We start from the raw sequence: 20,390 nt of genomic DNA, 5'->3' as shown, positions 1-20,390 counted from the left end.
TTTCATTAAACACATTTTCTCATATACCAAAAAAAATGATACAACAAGATTAAGTTTGTTGTCCTAAGTGATCAACATTTATGTTAGGACTCAAAGAGTGTGGGTCACATCAAGTTCTTGTTGTAAATGATCATATATTCATGAGATGGTTCTTGATTTTTTATCCAATGATCTTGGACTGCTTATTTGATATTTAATATCAAATTCTTAAAGTTCTCATGTTTTGAAATTGAATGGAATAACACTTGAAGAACTTATAATGTTGAATGTTTGTTGATAGATAAGCAAAATTATTCAAATATTTGAAAGAATTTAAACTTTTTTGAATTTAGTAATATTTGATCAAGCTGCTGTAAATTCTTATGTCAGATGAATTAAAGTAATAATGCTTTGGATTTAAAATGAGTAATATTCATATGTGTGTATGATGGTTTATAGCTTATAGAATATAAATCATACATATGTTTTGTTCAACTTATATGTGGGTATAATTTTTACTGTAATCGAGTGAGCCAATTTTGTATAGCATATAATCCATTATAAGTTATAATGCATTCGAGTATGTAAAAGTTTGCACTCAACTAAATATACTTTTGTAATCGAGTAGTCATGTCATATCTCTAGTATAGCAAAAGCAATTAAGTACTCATGTTTATAATCAAGTAAATTTCTTTTTATACTTGAGTAATATTCTCTTGTAATCGAGTGAATATATGTTAGGATTTATGGGCATATTTTACCTGAGTGATTGATTTTTGTAATAAAGTAGTATATTTTTTATACTTGAGTAATTATTCTTTTTATAATCGAGTATTTATTGCAAGTTTCGACTAGATTAAAAGTAATTGAGTAATCGAATTTATAATCAAGTATTATTCTCTTATAATCAACTAATTTTCCTTTGTAATCGAGTATTTAATTTATGTTGCTGAAGCTGATTTGTAATTGGTTACAAAAGTTTGTGATCGAGTAAACATAAAAAAATACTCGAGTAATATTGGGTTGAAACTGAAAAATCTAGCCATTACAAGTGTTTTTAATGCACATTTTTTGACCATTAAGACTCTAAATTGACTTTAAATTTTTTCGCATTCTTTTATTTTAATTTTTAAATATTCTAATGATTATTTTATAAGAAAATAATACTGTACTTGAATATTTAATTCTCTTGACAACAAGTATAAAATGAGAAGATGACGAAGAACTAGTATTGGTTTTGAATTTTTCCTATTCCTAACTCAAGCAAAAGAGTCCTCAAAGCATACATCTTCTACTAGTAAAAAGAGAGAGAGTGTTTTTACTTTCACATTCTTTTCATCTCTCTTTTATTTATGAGAAGCTATTTTCATCCTTTGATTTCAATCGTGTAAAAGTTTCTCAAAGTGCTTAGTTTATATTTTTCTCTTATCTTGTTATGGCTAGTGCTTGATTCCTTAAAAAGCAAAGTGTAAAAGGTTTTAGCTACTCCTTATAAAAGTTATTTGTATTCAGTCACTACCGAGCCACTAAAAAGTAGAGGTTTTAGTTTATCTTGTAAAACTATAGTGGATTGTTAAAATCCTTAGTAAGAAGTCAAGGGATTGGAGTAAGCTTATTGAGCCGAACAATTATGAAATTTGTGTATGCTGCATTATATAATTTATTTTATTTCAGCAAATTTAAATTTTACTTTGAGCAAGTGTCATCTTTCAACAAAATTATTATCAATTTTAATACTCACAACAACAATTTTCTAAAACTTTAAAAGGATCAATATTTTTGTATTGAATTTATTTTACATTTATTACATATTATTTTATGTCAATGTTATATTTAAAGTATTAGTGTTCATAGTTTGAAAAAATCTAAATTGTTTTATCCAAAGATTCTTTAAAATCAAGATAAATTCAAATTCACCCATTTTTGGGTGCCTACTTTTTCTTACAAAGTTATTTTGGGCTTTTGAGTTTTTTTTTTTATTTTATCTTTTAATAGGTTTTTGTCTATGACACAACACATATATTCCTTAATTTAGTTATTACGAAGGAATGAATGGTCTATTCTTCCAAAGTGATGAAAAAGTTTCCATCATAAAATGGATGAAAAGGCTTTACATTGCATGGAATGAATAGGATAATGATAAATTCACCTCTCATGTTTTTCTCTTAATTATAAAATGCCACATAGATAAATCAAGACTCAATCATTTTTGGCCTTTCATCAAAGATCAAACCAAAAAGTTTATATGATTATCTTATCCCAAAAAGTTAATACTTAAAATATTCGAGTATGTAAGAGTTTGCACTCAACTAAAGATGCTTTTGTAATCGAGTAGTTATATCATATCTCTGGTATAGCAAAAACAATCTAGTACTCATGTTTATAATTGAGTAAATGTCTTTTTATACTTGAGTAATATTCTCTTGTAATCGAGTGAATATATGTTAGAATTTCTGGGCATATTTTACTCGAGTGATTGATTTTTGTAATTAAGTAATATATATTTTATAATCGAGTATTTATTGCAAGTTTTGGCTAGATCAAAAGTAATCAAATAATCAAATTTATAATCAAGTATTATTTTCTTATAATCGAGTAAAAATTGATATATAATCGACTGTATTTGATTGGTAATTGAGTATTTAATTTATGTTGCTGAAGCTAATTTGTAATTGATTACAAAAGTTTTTTAATCGAGTAAACATAAAAATTATTTAAGTAAGGATCAAAACTACTCGAGCAATATTGTGTTGAAACTGAAAAATCTAGTCGTTAAACTAGCCGTTACAAGTGCTTTTGATGCATAGTTTTGATCGTTAAGGCTCCAAAATGGCTTTAAATTTTTCATCATTCTTTTATCTTAATTTTTGGATATTCTAATAATTATTTTATGAAAAAATAATGATGTACTTGCATATTTAATTCTCTTGACAATAAGTATAAAATGAGAAAAGGGTGAAGAAACTGGTGTTGGTTTTGAATTCTTTCTACTCCTAGCTCAAGCAAAAGAGTTCTCAAAGTATACATCTTCTAGTAGCAAAAAGAGAAAGAGTGTTTTTACTTCCACATTCTTTTCATATCTCTTTTATTTATGAGAAGCTATTTTTATCATTTGATTTCAATTGTGTAAAGGTTTCTCAAAGTGCTTAGTTTATATTCTTCTCTTATCTTGTTATGGATAGTGCTTGATCCCTTAAAAAATAAAGTGTAAAATGTTAGTTGCTCCTTATAAAAGTTATTTGTACTTAGTTATTGTTGAGCCATTAAAACGCAGAGGTTTTATCTTATCTTATAAAAACTATAGTGAATTGTTGAAATCTTGGTAAGAAGTTAAGAGAGTGGAGTAAGCTGATTGAGTTGAACAATTATGAAATTTGTGTATGCTGCATTATTTAATTCATTTTATTTAAGCAAGTTTAAATTATACTTTCAGCAAGTGCTATCTTTCAATAAAATTGTTATCAATTTTAATACTCACAACAACAACTTTCTAAAACTTTAAAAGGATTAATCTTTTTGTATTAAATTTATTTTACACTTATTACATATTATTTTCTATCAATGTTGTATTTAAAATATTAATGTTCACAATTTAAAAAAGTCTAAATTGTTTTATCCAAAGATTCTTTAAAATCAAGAGAAGTTCAAATTCATCCCTTCTTGGGTGTTTACTTTTTCTTACAGCGTTATTTTAGACTTTTGAGGTTTTTTTTTTTATATCTTTTAATAAGCTTTTGCCTATGAAACAACACACATATTCCTTCATTTAGTTAGTACGAAAAAATGAATGGTCCATTCCCTCAAAGTGATGAAAAAGTTTTCTGTCATAAAATGGATGAAAAGGTTTTCCATTACATGGAATGAATCAGCTAATGATAAATTTACTCCTCTTGTTTTTCTCTTAATTACAAAATGCTAGATAGGTAAACCAAGACTCAATCATTTTTCACCTTTCATAAAAAATCAAACCATTATATGTGAAAACCTCTCCCAGTAACCGTTGCCTTCTATCATTTGTCTTTGCCTACTATTGTTGTATGTTGCCACTTGTGGTTGTCGGTCTAGTTTTCTGGCATGTTTCACCATCTTTCATCGTGAACCACAATCATCCTCCATTTTTCATCGCCAATTAGCACAACCCTTTTCCTCATTTGAACTAGATTTAGTCGAGAATCACCATTAACTACCTCTTTTCTACTAGTGACATTACCGTGACTTACTTTTTTCTCTTCCTTTGCTAAAACTCACCCACAACCCTCATCTTTGCAAACTTCTATATCCTTCTTATAAATATGATCGAACCCACCACAATCATTCCCTTATTTTTTTTTTTTTTTGGTTGTGGCACCGTGATCATTTACCTTTGTCAAACCAAATTTGCTTGAAAACCATTATTAGGCCTTTTTGTTATGCCACCAGCAGCACTGCAACCCACCCTCATTTTTTCCTTAGCCAAAAGTCACCATAAACCACATTGACTATAATCTTCCATCTTTTCTGCACAAATTTGATTAAACCCATTGCATCCCACCTTTTCCCTTTCGTTACTGACCACCACAACTGTTAGCCTTTTCCAAACCAAATTTGGTCAAAATCCACCCAAACCTATCCTTCCTCTACCGCCAACACCACAACAAACCACCCTCATCTCTTCCTTCTCCACTATCGACACCAACACGAACCACTCTTTATAGGTTACAATTAAATATTTTTTTTGAAAATTAAATAATTTTTAATTCAATTTTTATTGGTTACGTTTAGCTAAAATGGGGCAAAAATAAATCTTTCCACGTGTACTCAATAAATTACATGATTATTTGGAATTAAAAATGGTTTTTATAAGATTTTTTAATTTTTATAATAAAAATAAATTTTGTATCAAATGGTTGATTTGTATCATTCCATTTTATCAAAATGAATGCGTACTAAACATAATAATATAATAGAATGGATTAGTTATTCCTTTCATATTTGTACCAAATATGGAGATGAACGGAATGAGATTCCTTTCCCATTTCCTTAGTCTTATAGTATCAAACGTAGGTTAAGGAAGTTCCTCATTCATTCATTACAAATGTGATTTGACATAAGTATTTGGCAGTGACCACATCTAATGTATTGGGGTATTATATTTTGGGCCTCAAATTTCGTGTTCGAACACTGAACAGAAGATAATTTAGCAAATAAGGAGTGATCTTGAAAAATAAAAAATATTTGTCGCTCTCATGTTTGCGATTATACTAAGGATCAAAATCTGTACGCTGAATTCCTTGATTTATCTTTTTTGTTGAAATTGTAAGGCCAAACAGCGGGGACGCTCATAATGATGTATTAATAAAAAAAATATAAAGAGAATGAAATAAAAAAAAATAATAAAAATGAATAAAGATGAATATGGAAAAAAATAAAATAAATAAACTTATCGATTTAGTATGACCCATCTCTTATTTTTCTTCTCTATCTAGATTTTGCTAGAACCTAATGTGGGTTTTATTCTTGCTTGTCACAAAATGGTCTTTTTTTTTATTTTATTTTAATATGGGCAAATTGATGGGAAGGGCAAGGAGAGCCACCTCAAGATGACATGGGTGTGGTGGTCGTTTTATGATCTCCAAACCCAAATTGCTTTGGTTTCAAATTAATTTTCTCTTTTATTTTATTTCGCTCACGCCTCTCACGTGTCTTCTCGTTGTGGGCCCCAACAAGCCAGCTATACAGTTCGTGCACCGACAAATGTTATGCGTCCACGTAGGAGGCACCAAATTTATGTTGGCCCGCGACGTACAGGATCGCCACTCCACCTGAGATGCATACATCATACATCATCGCAAGAAATTTCCCCATTTTTTTCCCCTGTTCCACAAACCTATAATTTTAACTCTTATCATTAGATCTCACTTCTCTCTCTCTTCTCTCTCTCCCTCTCCCTCCAACGTTCCATCTCAGATCAAGAAAAGGTGCGTTCCTTTTCAGATCCACTCTTCGATTTGGGCTCAGTGCAATTTGATTTCATCAGTTTGCATGATTATTCGATCGAAGCCTGGTTCACCGTCTATCCTTTTCTTTTGCGGTTACTTTGCCCTAGCCGTTTCGATAACAAGGGCGTGTATATACGCCTACTCAATTGGTGATTTTGTTGTGAACTTTGTGCATTCAGGTTGAATATGGGTGCGGCCACAAACAATGTTGACATGGATGAGGGAACGCTGGAGATCGGCATGGGTATGTTGTTTAGTCTAAGCAAACATGTGCCTGTTTGTGATATTTACGTTATTATATGCGCTAACTTCAAGTGCTGAAGTCATAATTGGAGAGGGCGTATAAATGTGTTTGTTTAACTTTTGGATGGTTAGTGCTCTGTTTTTTTTTGGCTCAGAAGCAATCTATGTATTTGTAATGTTGACTGTGCTCAAAAGTTGGATATTACTGCAATTCACTGTTTAACCATGCGACCAAATTATGCTGGTACCTTGAATGATACCCACATGGAGAAACTACCAACATTTTAATATGTACTCCATAATACTTGGAGACGTCTAGTCACATAGTCAGTACTTCATTTTTTCTTGATAAAGAAAATCCCTGTTGAATTCATAAACCTTAATGCTTCTCAAGCATGGGATGTTTGGTAGTTTGCATCTTATTTGATACTTTATAAAAAGGCAAAACCACTATAACACATTTCTTATACCAACTGTTGTATTGGAAAGAGGAGATTGACACTAGTCCAGTCTATTTTTGTATTTGGATTTCAAACCTTCAGATCTGCATATAGGTTTCTTGCTCTGAGTCCTTGACAATTTCACCTTCATCAACAGGCGGATGAAGTGTTGGCCCAAGTGAAACTCTATCAAATATAGATTTTATAAGATCCCATTTCAGCTTGTGCTAATTCAAACTGTAGCATGCTTTCTTTTTGTTCATTGGATTCATCCATTGAATATTATATTTTGTAAGATCTCATTTCATCTTGTGCTAATTCAAACTGTAGCATGCTTTCCTTTTGTGCATTGGAGCTTGACCATAGTTGTCAAAGGCACAAGGCACATTGAGGTGCAGATTACTGCTTGGGGCCTAGGAGCGAGGTGCAAGCGAAGCACAAGCCTTAGGCACATGGGGCACGCATTTATTCGACATGCTCATAAAATACTTAATACACTATTTTTTTAAATATGTATAAGGTGGTAGATGCAAACTCATAGAGTCATAAGTGATAACCAACTAGCCCTATAATAGCAACTAATATCATTGAAAAAAAAAAACAATTAGTTTCTTCTAATTGCAAAAGATATTAGAGGAAAGAAAAAGTTCTAGCAAATCACACTGCAAAAAACAATTACAGGAAGACAATTAGTTTTTTTCTAATTTCTTTTGCAATTAGAAGAAACCAGTGTTCTAAAACGTGCTGGGCGCCAGTTGGGTGCTAGATTGGGGCTTAGAGCCTAGGTGAGGCCGTCAAAATGCAAGATCCCTCCAATTCAAGCCCTAATTCTGCCTCCCAAAGTATTCATAAACTTCTGACGATGTCCCTTGGGAACCCCTCTGGCGCCTTCGGGGCCGCTCACCATCGGCGAGCCCACTCCAAGGTGAACGTCCGCCTACCTGATGACTTGGATCTTGTCTCCGACCCCTTTAATGGCCCCTCAAGGAGCTTCGACGAGATCAGATCGAAGGATGATCTATTCTGCACTTATATGGATGTTGAGAAGTTCAGATCCAGCTCCGCTGACGGCGGTGATGGTCAGATCAACAATGCTAGTGGTAGCGGAGGCGGAGGGGGAGGGGGAGGGGGAGTGCAGCTTGATCGGGGTCGACGCCTAGGATGTCGATTGGCATGAATTCGCAGCAGCTAGGGGCAGCCTAACGCTTTGGCGGTGCCTAGGCCGCCTTTTTGAACATTGGAAGAAACAAAAAGAAAAAAAAAAAAAAAAATTATGGCAGAACACACAACACAAAAAGTTATAGAAAAATAATTAGTTTCTTTTAAATTGCAAGAGAAATTATAAGAGAGAAAAAAAAGCAGTAGATCACACAATGAAAACATTTGTTTCTTAGCAATTAGTTTCTTCTAAATTGTAATAGAATTAGAAGAAAGAAAAAAACCTTAGAGTAGAACACGAAGAAAAAAACAATTATAACATAAAATTAGTTTTTTCTAATTGCAAAAGAAATTAGAAGAAAGAAACAAAAATGAAGTAGAACACAGGCATGAGTAGTTCTCTAGGGAGTGAACATCACTGCCAGAGGATTTTGGAGAGTGGGAGATCTGGTAAACTCTCTGGCTTACACCGCTAGGTTTGCCTCTCATCGGTACAATAATATGTAATCAAATCAATAAGAAATCAGGTCTAAGATGACAAATGGACAAGAAATAGAGTTTTAACCCATTTATATATACAAAGAATGCACCTAGGCAGCACCTCAGTGGTGATGAGGCTCTGTGGCGCGCCTTTGATAACTATGAGCTTGACGTATGGTTTTGTCAATTTGTAATATACTAACAAGGAGCTCATTTAACTTGACTTGTTATCGATACATCAACGGAGGAAGCCCTAACATATAAATTTGGTGTAGTTAAAATACCTACTTTCTTTTCTTATTCATGTGATGCATCAAGAAGAAAGGTTTGATGATAATGGATTCAATCTTGCTTAGTATATGACAAGCGTCCTTTGAACCAATATATCCTTTGTTCATGTAAGGCTTGTAAAGCTTATATGTCGGCCATCTAATATACTTCGCCGTTGATAGAAGCAATTAAAGAAGTTCCTTTCAAGTGTATTCTACAGATGGCATGGCTGGATCATTGTCACACAACCAACTATTGCATGTACTTGGAATTCTTCTTCCTCTGCTCGATGAGCAGCTTTACTTGAGAATAGTGCCCTTGCACCTTTTAGTTCTTCTCTTTGTACACTTTGACGTTCCTAAAGTATTTAGGTTAGAGTAGAGAAAAGGGATGTTCAATATCCCATTCATACGAGTTCTTAGGGTCATATGTTTTGGTTGTTTATTGTTGGACAAGATTAGAAGATTTAAAGTTAAAAAAGGAGCATGATAGATGGATAGAGGCTGAGGATAAAGGAAGAAGCACACGTTGAAGTTTAAATCAAATAGATAATTCTAAAGTTTAAAGTTTTGTTCAAGTTTTAAAGTTTGATATGTTTCCTAATTTTTAGGAGATAATTCTCCCTAGTTGCTAGGGGATAAATGACCTAAATTTTCTCCTACTTTATAGGAGAAAAAGTAGGATGTAACCTGTATATATGTACCACACATATTCAATAGAAATTTATCAAGCTTTCAAGGTTTTTTAAGCTTGTTTCATGGTATCAGAGTTCTGTTTCGATCATAAATAGCATTGAAGTATTGGCTATTTCGATCATGGCTGAAGCCCAACAAAATCCATCCCTAACCGAAACCTCAGCCACAAGCTCTCCAAGCACCCTTCCTCCTTTTCCTTCTCCACAAATTTTTCCACAATTCCTATTGATAATCACCCTCTACAAATTACTCAACACAAGTTAAATGGGAGTAATTTTAGAGAGTGGTTTCAATCGGTGATGCTAGTGATTAAAGGAAAAGGCAAAGCAGGGTATCTAATTGGTTTTATCCCCACTCCACCAACAACTGTAGCTACTTATGGCATTTGGGAGGCGGAAAACTTAACTATCATGGCATGTGTTAAACAGAGAACTCTAATAAACCAAGAATCACTCAGAAACCTCACCGAATTCAATCAACATTCAAAACAAAAAAGTAAACAATTAGAACAGAATTAAAATAGAAAAAAAAAAGCAAACCATATTGCAACACACACGACATACCCTGGTTCATGCCATTTACATGGCACTACATCTAGCAATCCAAGAAGCAACCAATCCACTAGAATCGTATGCAAAACCAGTACAAGAATACCTCTCTTTCGCCTCTCCTTGCCTCTCAAATACAATACTCTAATAGAAGACAACAAGAACTATAATCACACAGCTCTTTCTCTCGCCTCTCATTGTATTTGATCACAAGGGAATGAAAGATACAATTGATTGATGATCGAACTGACCTCCACACCCAGCTATTTATAAACTAGAGGGGCGAAACTACCTAAGGGAAAATAACTAACTTATAAAAGTCAAAACTACCCTTAGAAATTACAATTAGTTACATTTAAATCCTGATAACTAACTGTTGCCGAATCATCTTTTATTTCTTCTTGATTTCTCCCATAATTCCAGCATTCTATTACTTTGGGCAAAACAGTAACAACATGGCTAATAAATTCTATGGAGCCAAGAATTGGCAGAACATACCCATTCTACATGATAGCAAAGGAGATATGGGATTCAGTCCAAGAGATATACTCGGACTTGGAAAACTCCTCCTAATGTTTTGAACTCAGGTTAGCCATTAGAACAACCAAACAAGGTAATCTCAGTGTTATGAAATATTTTAACATTTTAGTGAAATTATGGCATGAAAGGACATGTTTTATACTGTCAGTTGGGAATCCCCAGTTAATAGTAACAAATACAATAAGATGGTAGAAAAGGATCGTATCTTTGATTTTCTACATGGCCTTAACCCTGATTTGGATGAAGTTCGGGGAAGAATTTTGGGTACAAAGCCCTTACCATCCCTTAGAGAAGTGTTAGTAGAAATAAGGAGGGAAGAAAGCAGGCATAAGGTAATGCTTCAACAACTAAATGATCCTATTCTAAATCATCAGAATTTGGCTCTTGCTTCTGTCAAACGGGGGAGGTTTTATCAAAGAATCAAGGAAAGGAAAAATTGTGGTGTGACCATTGTAAGAAATCCTACCACACAAAGGAGGCATGCTGGAAGGTTCATGGCAAACCAGGTAATTGGAAGCCACAAATCAAGAAGGAAACCCCAAGATTAGCCTATGCTGCAGAGGTTTCTAATGAAACCAGAAACGACACAAATCTGAACCTATCTGAAGAGCAAATCCAAGCCTTATACATGCTACTCAGTTAAGGTACAACTTGATCAAGTTCTCCTAATCCTTAGTCCACAACATCCATAGCCTTGCAAGGTAACTCTCAATACTACTCCCTAATTTCAAAAAGGCTTCCTAAGAATGTGTGGATAGTGGATACTGATACATCGGATCATATGTCAAGTTCTGCAAATTTAATGACTGAATATACACCTTGTAACTCCTCTATTGATATCTCTATGACTAATGACACAACCTTCTCTGCCTTGGGAGTTGGAATAGTGCGTGTTTCAAAACTAAGACTAAAATCTGTCCTACGTGTTCTAGGATTGCAATGCAATTTTCTATCAGTTAGTAGGGTTACCAAGGATATGAACTGTAGTGTAACATTTTCCCCATCCTATTGTTTATTTCAAGATCAAGTATCGGGGAGGATGATTGCTAGTGCTAAGGCAAGGGATGGTCTTTACTATATGGCAGGGGATCTTCCAAATTCCTCTACAAATAAGGTTGTTCTAAACGTAACAACCAATGCCAAAGTCTTGTTATGGCATAAACGTTTAGGACACCCTAGCTTTCCTTACCTAAAATCCTTGTATCTTGAAATTTTCATCAATAAATAGCAAATTTTTTCATGTGAACAATGCACTCTTGCAAAACAGCCTAGATCTCACCACTCTATTCAACCCTCTAAACCCTCTAAACCATTTCATTTGATACATAGTGATATTTGGGGTCCTTCTAAATATCCTAATATCACTGGTTCTAGATGGTTTATAACATTCATTGATGATTATTCTATAGCTTGTTGGGTATACCTAATGAAGGAAAAGTCAGAAGCTAGCAGCATTTTCAAAAGATTTTACAAATTCATTTTGAATATGTTCCAAACTTCTATTCATATCTTTCAAACTGATAATGACCGAGAGTATTTTTCTCATGATTTCACTGACTACTTGTCCGAACATGGTATTTTTCATCCATACACACCCTAACAAAATGGGGTGGCTGAAAGAAAAAATAGACACCTCCTAGAGGTGGCTAGAGCTATGATGTTTACTACCAATGTTCCTCATTTCTATTGGGGGAAAGCTGTCCTTATAACTGCTTATTTAATGAATCATCTCCCATCTAAAACCTTATAATTCCAAACTCCCCTTTTGTGATCTATATCCAAATGCTCCTTATCTATCTTCAATTGATCCTAAGGTATATTTGGGTGCATTGTGTACATTCACAACAATAACCTCTCTCATACCAAATTCCCCAAGGCTCACAAGTGTATCTTTGTTGGGTATTCTCCTTTCCAAAAAGGATACAAGTGCTATTGTACTACCAACTGAAAATTCTTTGTGTCCACTGATGTCACCTTCTATGAGGATCTTCCATTTTATCACTCTAATGCTTCTCGAGAGGTAATTAATGATCCCAATTGTGATCCTCCCATTTCCCTTCCCCCTCTTGATCCTACACTACCAGTTTGTTCTCAAGGGGGAGCATCCTCAGCATCAATTCTTGGCAACACATTGGCAGAACCTATCCCTTCTAATTCTTCTGATCCTCATGCTCCTAATTCTTCTTTTGACTCTCCTATTGACTCTAAGCTTGAGATGACAGTTTCTATCCCCCATCATCCTCCACATTTAGCAGCCAACAACCCTTTGCAGTTTCTATCCCTCTTCATCCTCCACATTTAGCAGCCAACAACCCTTTGCTCGTCTATTCCAGACGACCTAAAGGCCATCAGGAACCTCAGCATAGTCAACCATCACTTCCAGAGGCTGTTCCATCAGAGGATAACACTGTTGTTCACAATACTGACAACAATACTACAAGGGGGGATGATTTGGATTGGGTTGTTCCTATAGCTCTATGAAAAGGGATAAGATCATGTGTTAAGTATCCTATTTCTAACCATTTGACTTATACAAAATTCTCTCCTCAGTTCAGAGGATTTGTTGCAAAAATTGATAGCATTGAAATTCCAAAAAATATTCAAAGTGCTATGAATGATCCTAAGTGGAAGGTTGTTGTTATGAAAGAAATGACTGCCATAGTTGGAAATGATACTTGAGATATTGTGAATCTGCCTCCAAACAAGAAGGTAGTTGGTTGTAGGTGGGTATTTACTGTGAAACATAATGTAGATGGAAGTGTTGAAAGATATAAGGCTAGATTGGTGACCCAAGGGTTTACACAAATCTATGGGATTGATTATGAGGAGCCTTTTGCTCTTGTTGCTAAGCTTAATTCCATTTGAGTATTACTCTCTATTGCTATTAATTTAGAGTGGCCCCTATTCCAATTTGACATTAAAAATGCCTTCCTCAATGGTGATTTGGATGAGGAAATATATATGAAGATCCCCCCAGGGTTTGAGCATGAAGTTGGCAGTGGCAATGTTTGTAAACTAAAAAGGTCTTTATATGAATTAAAGCAGTTCCCAAGGACTTGGTTCAAGAAATTCAGCATGACCCTAAACTGATTAGAGTATAAACAAGGACAAACATACCATACCTTGTTTATAAAACCCACAACAAATGGAAAGAAATCTATACTAATTGTTTATGTTTAGTGTTCTAAAACGTGCTAGGCGCTACTAGACTAACGCCTAGGCCGCCTAGGTGGGGCATAAAAAAATTATTTAAATAAAATTTATATTATCTCAAATACACATACATACATATATGTTCATATATATATATATATAAACAAATCATATATATATAGAGGCTGTATATATAAATCTATCCCTATTTATATATATATAAAGTTATAAATTGATATTATATGTATAATATTATGCATATATATATATATATAAAGTTATTAGCAAATCCTCGGCTCTCATCAGAGCCTAGCGGGGTGATCACTACCATCGTCCACTACAGTGCAACCACAACCCAAGCCGACCCATGCCAATTGGCCATCATCGCTCCTGCTTCGCCGCTGTTCCATCATCGTCTCCTTCTTGTAGCACCGCTAGATCTAGCTATTCCATCATCGCCGCTCAGATCTGGCTGTCAATTGTTAGATCCATCCATTTGATCTGAGATGGAGTCGAGCAACAGACGAGCCCAACCACAGTCACGAGAGGAGAGGATATAAAAGGGAGGGAGAAATCGGGCACAAAAAACACGTCTGGGAGGCGTTGCCTTGGCCGCATCGGTCGCCTAGGTGCCGCTTGGGCCCGATTAATCAGGCCCGACGCCTAAGGGGGTGATTTGAAGGTATTTGCAGTTGCCAGGGGCTGCCTAGCGCCTTGTCGACCGCCTTTTAGAACACTATTTATGTTGATAATATTATTGTGATAGGGGATGATTTGCAGGAAATTGAAAACTTGAAGAAACAGTTGATGGCTGAATTTGAAGTTAAAGACCTAGGAATCATGAGATACTTCGTAGGAATGGAAGTGGCTCGGAGCAAAGAAGGCCTATTTATTTCACAAAAGAAATATACACTTGATTTGCTGAAAGATACAAGAATGTTAGCATGCAGACCTGCTGGGACTCCCTTAGAAAAAGGCTGAAAATTTGAAGAAAAAGAAGATGATACTCCTGTAGAAAAAGAAAGGTTCCAAAGGAAGATTGGTTGGGAGGTTGATTTATTTGTCACTTACTAGGCCAGACATAGCTTATGCAGTAAGTGCAATTAGTCAGTATATGCATTCTTCTACTTGAAGGCATATGAATGCTATGTTTCATGTTCTAAGATATCTCAAAGGGACACTTGGAAAGGGATTAATGTTCCAGAAAAATGAGGAAAGAGGAATTGAAGGCTTTGTTAATGCAGATTGGGCAGGGTCTTGTGAGGACAACTAGTCAACTTTTGGTTATACCAAGCTATGGGGAAATGTGGTTACATGGAGAAGCAAGAATCAATCTGTCAGAACTCAATTTTGACAAGGAAATTCTCTCTCAATTCAGTGGGAATTGTGTGGGAATTGAGGGTTCGAGTGAGAGAATTAGAAGAATGAAGGTATGGAATTTAGAGAGAGAGAGAGAGAAATTTGGAGGGAAAACAAAATCAATACTTTTCCATTCATATCCATTCTGGTCGTAGGGCTTGGTTTATATACCCAGCCTCGGCGCCACATTTGAATTACAATCTCCATTTGAATTATTCCCTAACTACCTTTTGATCTTATTACAATAATACCATTCTCTAACTACCTCCTGCTTTTATTATAATAATACCATTCTCTAACTACCTCCTGCTTTTATTACAAGAATACCCTCCTCCTAATGCTCCCAACTACGGGACGATGACAATTGCCCCCTGCTTGAAATGCTACTTGTCCTCAAGTACGTTAAAGTAGCCCAGTTGCTTGGGGAAATTGCTATAGGAAATCTGGCAAGTACTCCCATGTATTGTTCTCTGGATGGAGGTTGGACTAGCGCACCAACACTTGCGTGATTAGTGCCTTCTATTTGTAGATAACTCTTCTCCCAACAATAGCTATAGGTTCTGCCCCTTGTTGGCTATTCTGGGCTGCTGGAGGTAGGGTGGGACCCATCGGGTTGTTGCCATGGGAAGGTTTAAGGAGTGACACATGGAATATAGGATGGATGGAGGACTCCTCTGGGAGTTGTAATTTGTAAGCAGCCTTTCCCACTTGTTCAATCACTTCATAGGGACCGTAGAACTTTGGGCTGAGCTTGTTTACCTTGTGGGGCGATATGGTTTTCAGCTGTGCTTGCCTCAACTTCAAGTACACCTTGTCCCCAACAGAGAAATCCCTCTCACTCCTTTTCTTATCAGCGAATTGTTTCATCTGGTTCTGTGCATTGGCTAACTCCTTCTTTAGAGTTTGCAACATCTATTGCCTTTGGACCAGGTAGTCATCCATTGTGGCCACTAAGTTATGGCCCCCGCCCAGTGGTAAAATAGGCGGTTGGTACCCAAAGAGTGCTTCGAATGGTGTCATTTTTAGGGAGGAATGATAATTGGTGTTGTACCACCATTATGCTAGAGGGAGCCATTTATGCCACCTGGTTGGGTACATTAAGCACACACACCTGAGATAGATTTCTAAGCATTGGTTTACTCCTTCGTTTGCATGTCGGTTTCCGGGTGATAGAAGGAAGACATATGCAGATGGGTTCCTAGTGAGCTTCTTCCACAGCAAGCTTGTGAATACCTTATCTCGGTCTGAGACAATCACCTAGGGTAGCCCATGTAGCTTACCCACCTGATCTAGAAACGCTCTAGCCACTTCTTGTGTAGTAAATGGGTGAGTTAGGCTCAAGAAATGAGCATACTTTGTAAATCTGTCAACCACAACTAACACACAATCTTTACCCTCTAACTTTGGCAACCCCACAAAGTCCATGCTGATGTTAGTCCACGCTTGGTTTGGTATAGGTAGGGGTTGTAGCAATCCGGGAGGGTGAATGCTTTCATGTTTGCATCTACTACAAATATCACATGCCTTCACATATTCTTTCATTGCCTTCTTTAGCCCTGGCCAATATAACATTTGTTTCACCATGTTATAGGTATTTAGGTCCCCCGAATGCCCCCCCACGGGAGAGTCATGTAGAGTCTTCAACATTCTTCTCTTGAGGGATTCTTCCTCCCCAATCACCAATCTTATCTTAACAACCTATTTTTAAGAGTGAAGCTCGGTCTGCTATCAAGGTCACGCCCCTTGACTATAACTGGAATTCACTTCCAAAAACCAATCAGGTGTTAAGGTAGTGATAGCAGCTGCTCCCCCATCCTCCAAGCACCTGGATAGAGCATCTGTAGCGTTATTCTCATACCCCTTTCGGTATTGAATTACATAATCCAACCCCATTAATTTTGACATACCCTTTCGCTTGAGGTGGGTATGGAGTTTCTGTTGTAACAAAAATTTGAGACTCTCATAATCTGTCCTTATTATGAATTGGCCCCTTTCTAAGTAATGCCTCAACTTCTCTATTATTATTAGGACAGCTAGGAGTTCCTTGTCATATACACTTAGACCCAAATGTTTAGAGGCTAAGGCTTGACTGATGAAAGCTAGGGGTCTGCCCCCTTGCATCAACACTTCTCCCACTCCAAAATCACTTGCATCTATCTCCAATACAAACGGCTGATTGAAGTTAGGGAGACCTAGCGTGGGTACCTCACTCATAGTTGTTTTCAACTTTCCAAAGGCTTCTTCAACTTTATCATTCCAATGAAATCCATCTTTCTTTAGCAATTCTGTCAATGGCTTGCTAATGAGGCCATAGTCCTTCACAAATCGCCTATAGTACCCAGTAAGGCCCAAGAACCCCCTTAGGGCTTTCACATTGGTAAATCTTAGCCTAACAGTCATGGCTGCTACTTTTTGGGGGTCTGTACTCACACCTGCACTAGAAATAATGTGGCCAAGATACTCTACTTGGGGTTGTGCGAATGCACATTTAAACTTCTTAATGTACAACTTATTGAGCCTGAGGACTTGTACAATGATTCTTAAGTGCTCTGTGTGTTGGGACAAGGTAGGGCTATTGTTATGTTATTTGTACTAGATTAGGATTTTCTGTTGGCGGATATATTTTGTATGCCTGCATGTGTATGTTTCTTTACTGTTTTATGGTTAGAATGTGTATTCTTCTAGAAGGCATGTTTCTAGAAGGGTGGCTGATCGGATTAGTTATTTGTTATTTCCGGTTAGTCGGGCAGTCAATTAGACTATTGTAACTCACGTCCCTATGGCCTATATATAGAGATCGTGAGGGTATGTAGGGAGTGATTATTCCGAGAAGGTTTTTTGTTTCTATCTTGTGGGTTGGGATTGATTGAGTGACTGAGAGTAAGGCTGGGGACAAGCTTTGTAATCTCAGGGAATCTAGGTAGCTTTTAGGGTATATGGGCTGGGTGTGGATTTGGGTATTCACTGTAATCATCCTAAAGTTTATATCAAGATAGTGGATTGCAAGGAGAAAGCATTAGTTTGGACGTAGGTCTCATATTTTGGGATTGAACCAGGATAAATCTCATTGTTCTCACTGTTTTCTTTTATTCTTGTTTACTTCTTTTATCATTTGTGTTCTTGGAGGTGGTGAGTGATTTCTATGTGTCATTGGGCTGAGAAAAACTAGAGGGATTGCCATGTTCTTACTCTAATAGATTTACACAAGAATGTCATTAAAGAATACCAAAATAAATTGGCGGAGGTAGGGCTCAAATATTTGGTTCATGAGGGCTTGAAAGATTGTTGGGGCATTGGTTAATCCAAAAGGCATTACCAAAAATTCGTAATGCCCTTGGTGGGTTTTAAATGTGATTTTGTGGATGTCATTAGGGTGCATGTTGACCTTAAGACTGCCACACACAGCAAACTATCCCTCCAAGACTCATTGAGTATACCCCCAATGCCAGACACAAAATCACTCGATAGAAAATACAAGAATAGGAATAGAAAATAGCAATAAAACACAACAAGAGACACAAGATTTTATCCTGGTTCAGTCTCATAAATGAGACTTACATCCAGACTACCTTAGGCCCATGAAAACTCCACTATCTTGAAAACCTTACGGCAATTACATGCACTAGGAAAATCTCTCTTTCCCTCAGTCTAAAACCTTAGACTAAACAGAGAAGAAAAAACCCCAAGAGAAATACAAAATTAACCCTTCTCTCGGCCTAGCACATTCGCTCAACTCTCTCAAGATAACCCAATGTTTTCATAAGCATTTCCAAGCCCTCCCTGCCCCTATTTATAGATCATAGAGGCGAGCAGAGCAGTTACAACTAACTGCCCATCCTGACCGGATTTAACCAACTACCGGACAGCTTGAAAACAAACTAACACACACATATTACAATTAAGAAAATTATGCTAACAGATTTCCTAAAAGGAAATACTAAGAACATAAACTAATCTAAAACAAATGTCTTCACAGTGCATATGAATCTGGTGATATCTAGATTTGATTCAAGCTTAGAAAAAATTGTCAGGACCCAAGGGCATTAAGGGGGTAATATAGTAATAGGCTTTCGATAATGATTAGGAGATATTTTAGCAAGTGGTTAGGAGCACATGGGTGAGTTGGGATGCTGTTTGAAATCTGATATGCCTATATAAGGCTGCTGTAAACAAATGTGATGGTTTTTATGCTTGAATTGAATGAATTCTTAAATTTGATTTCCCTCTACGTCTCTCTCCATTCTCCCTCTTGTTTCACTCTACTATTTCTCCCCCCTTTCCTCTTTATATCTCTCCCTCTTTCTACTGATTTCCCCTTTCCTTCAATTTTGATTTCTTCCCCAATTCCTCTTTTAACCTATCACGAACCCTAGGTTCGTGACAAATGGTATCAGAGCAGTCCTGTGGTTTTGATTCGAGTTGAAGATCAGTGAAATTACTTCCGATGGTTAAGGCCCCAAATCGAGGAGGCTGGAGACGATTCAATTGATTTTGACACACGAGGAAGGGAGTGTTGGCTCGGATATGAAGGAGAAGTAGGTGAATTGGTTGTGGAACGGAAAGGATCGTAGGAAGTGATCCTGGACACAACAAAGAATGGATTGAATAATTGAGTCAATCCATTCGAGAGGCTATGCTAGAGGCGACTTGGCCAATTGGTTTTGACAGTGCCGTTGATGACTCTTGGGTTGAAATTCAGTAAGTGTTGGTCGGAGATTGTGGACGAGCAGATAAGACGTCTCCGAAGCGAAGCTCTGACGATTCATAGAAGCGGAAGAGTAGGTTGATTTGTGACTAATTTTTTCGAGGCTGTTGTAGGTGCGTTAGTAAGGCGAAGAAAATATTCCTGCGAGTTCGATTGTCGATAAAGGCGAACTCAAGGAGTGCGATGGTCCTCTAGCCATGGTCGGTGATTAGGTGAGAAAAAGGAGGCGATTGTTGACTCCGCAACAATCGCGAGCAGAGCAATCATTCCTTAGCTGTGAGTTCGACAATCCAGTTAGTGTGTTCGACTTTTGAAGCGACAGAATTTAGAGAAGATAGTAGTGGCAGAATGGACACCAATCCATGGTAGGTTTTGACGCTAACCGGCGATCGGTGGCAGAAAGTAACAAGTCGCAGGAGGCGATTTCGAAAACAACACTGAAGTGACGAAGCGACCGAGTCGAACCATTTCGGTTGTGTGATTGGAGTCGATACATTTAGGAGTCTATTCTAGAAGCGACTCATAGAAGCAAAACCCGAGGCGGGAAGGTGATTAATGGCAGGTAAGTGGTTGCTTCCAATTTGAGTTTGGAAGGAGTCAGTGGGGAATGCGATCGTTGAATCCACAACGATTGCGAGCAGAGCAGATTGAAGAAGTTGATCGAGAAGATTGTTTTGACTTTTGGAGGCGAGAAAGAATCTGACTCTGTTATTGATCTCCAACGGTGATTTACATTAGTGATTAGGTGAAGCAATTTCGATAAATTACAAAATCAAGCTACTGGTCGCAGCCATGGGACGGTGATGAGTGTTGGTATCAGGACTCAGCGGAATTGAAGACAA

At 36.6% G+C, this 20,390-nt stretch overlaps 1 protein-coding gene across 2 annotated transcripts in view; it reads left to right on the top strand.

Moving 5' to 3' along the window:
* The first annotated feature begins 5,778 nt into the window (after positions 1-5,778).
* The window catches only part of LOC127801103 (V-type proton ATPase subunit B2), a 30,077-nt gene continuing 15,465 nt past the window's right edge, over positions 5,779-20,390 (top strand). Inside the window, exons 1-2 of one of the 2 annotated variants that reach the window (XM_052335959.1) lie at positions 5,779-5,936; positions 6,137-6,201. In XM_052335959.1, coding sequence (XP_052191919.1) covers positions 6,144-6,201 — 58 coding nt within the window. In that variant the 5' untranslated portion in view covers positions 5,779-5,936; positions 6,137-6,143. Of the gene's footprint in view, positions 6,023-6,136; positions 6,202-20,390 lie in introns of both variants that reach the window. The other variant, XM_052335960.1, reaches the window with a different exon arrangement.

The sequence above is a fragment of the Diospyros lotus genome, chromosome 5, assembly GCF_014633365.1.
Source record: "Diospyros lotus cultivar Yz01 chromosome 5, ASM1463336v1, whole genome shotgun sequence".
Lineage (NCBI taxonomy): Eukaryota > Viridiplantae > Streptophyta > Magnoliopsida > Ericales > Ebenaceae > Diospyros > Diospyros lotus.
Note: the sequence above shows the minus strand (reverse complement) of the source record. Positions and strands in the feature narration are given on the sequence as shown.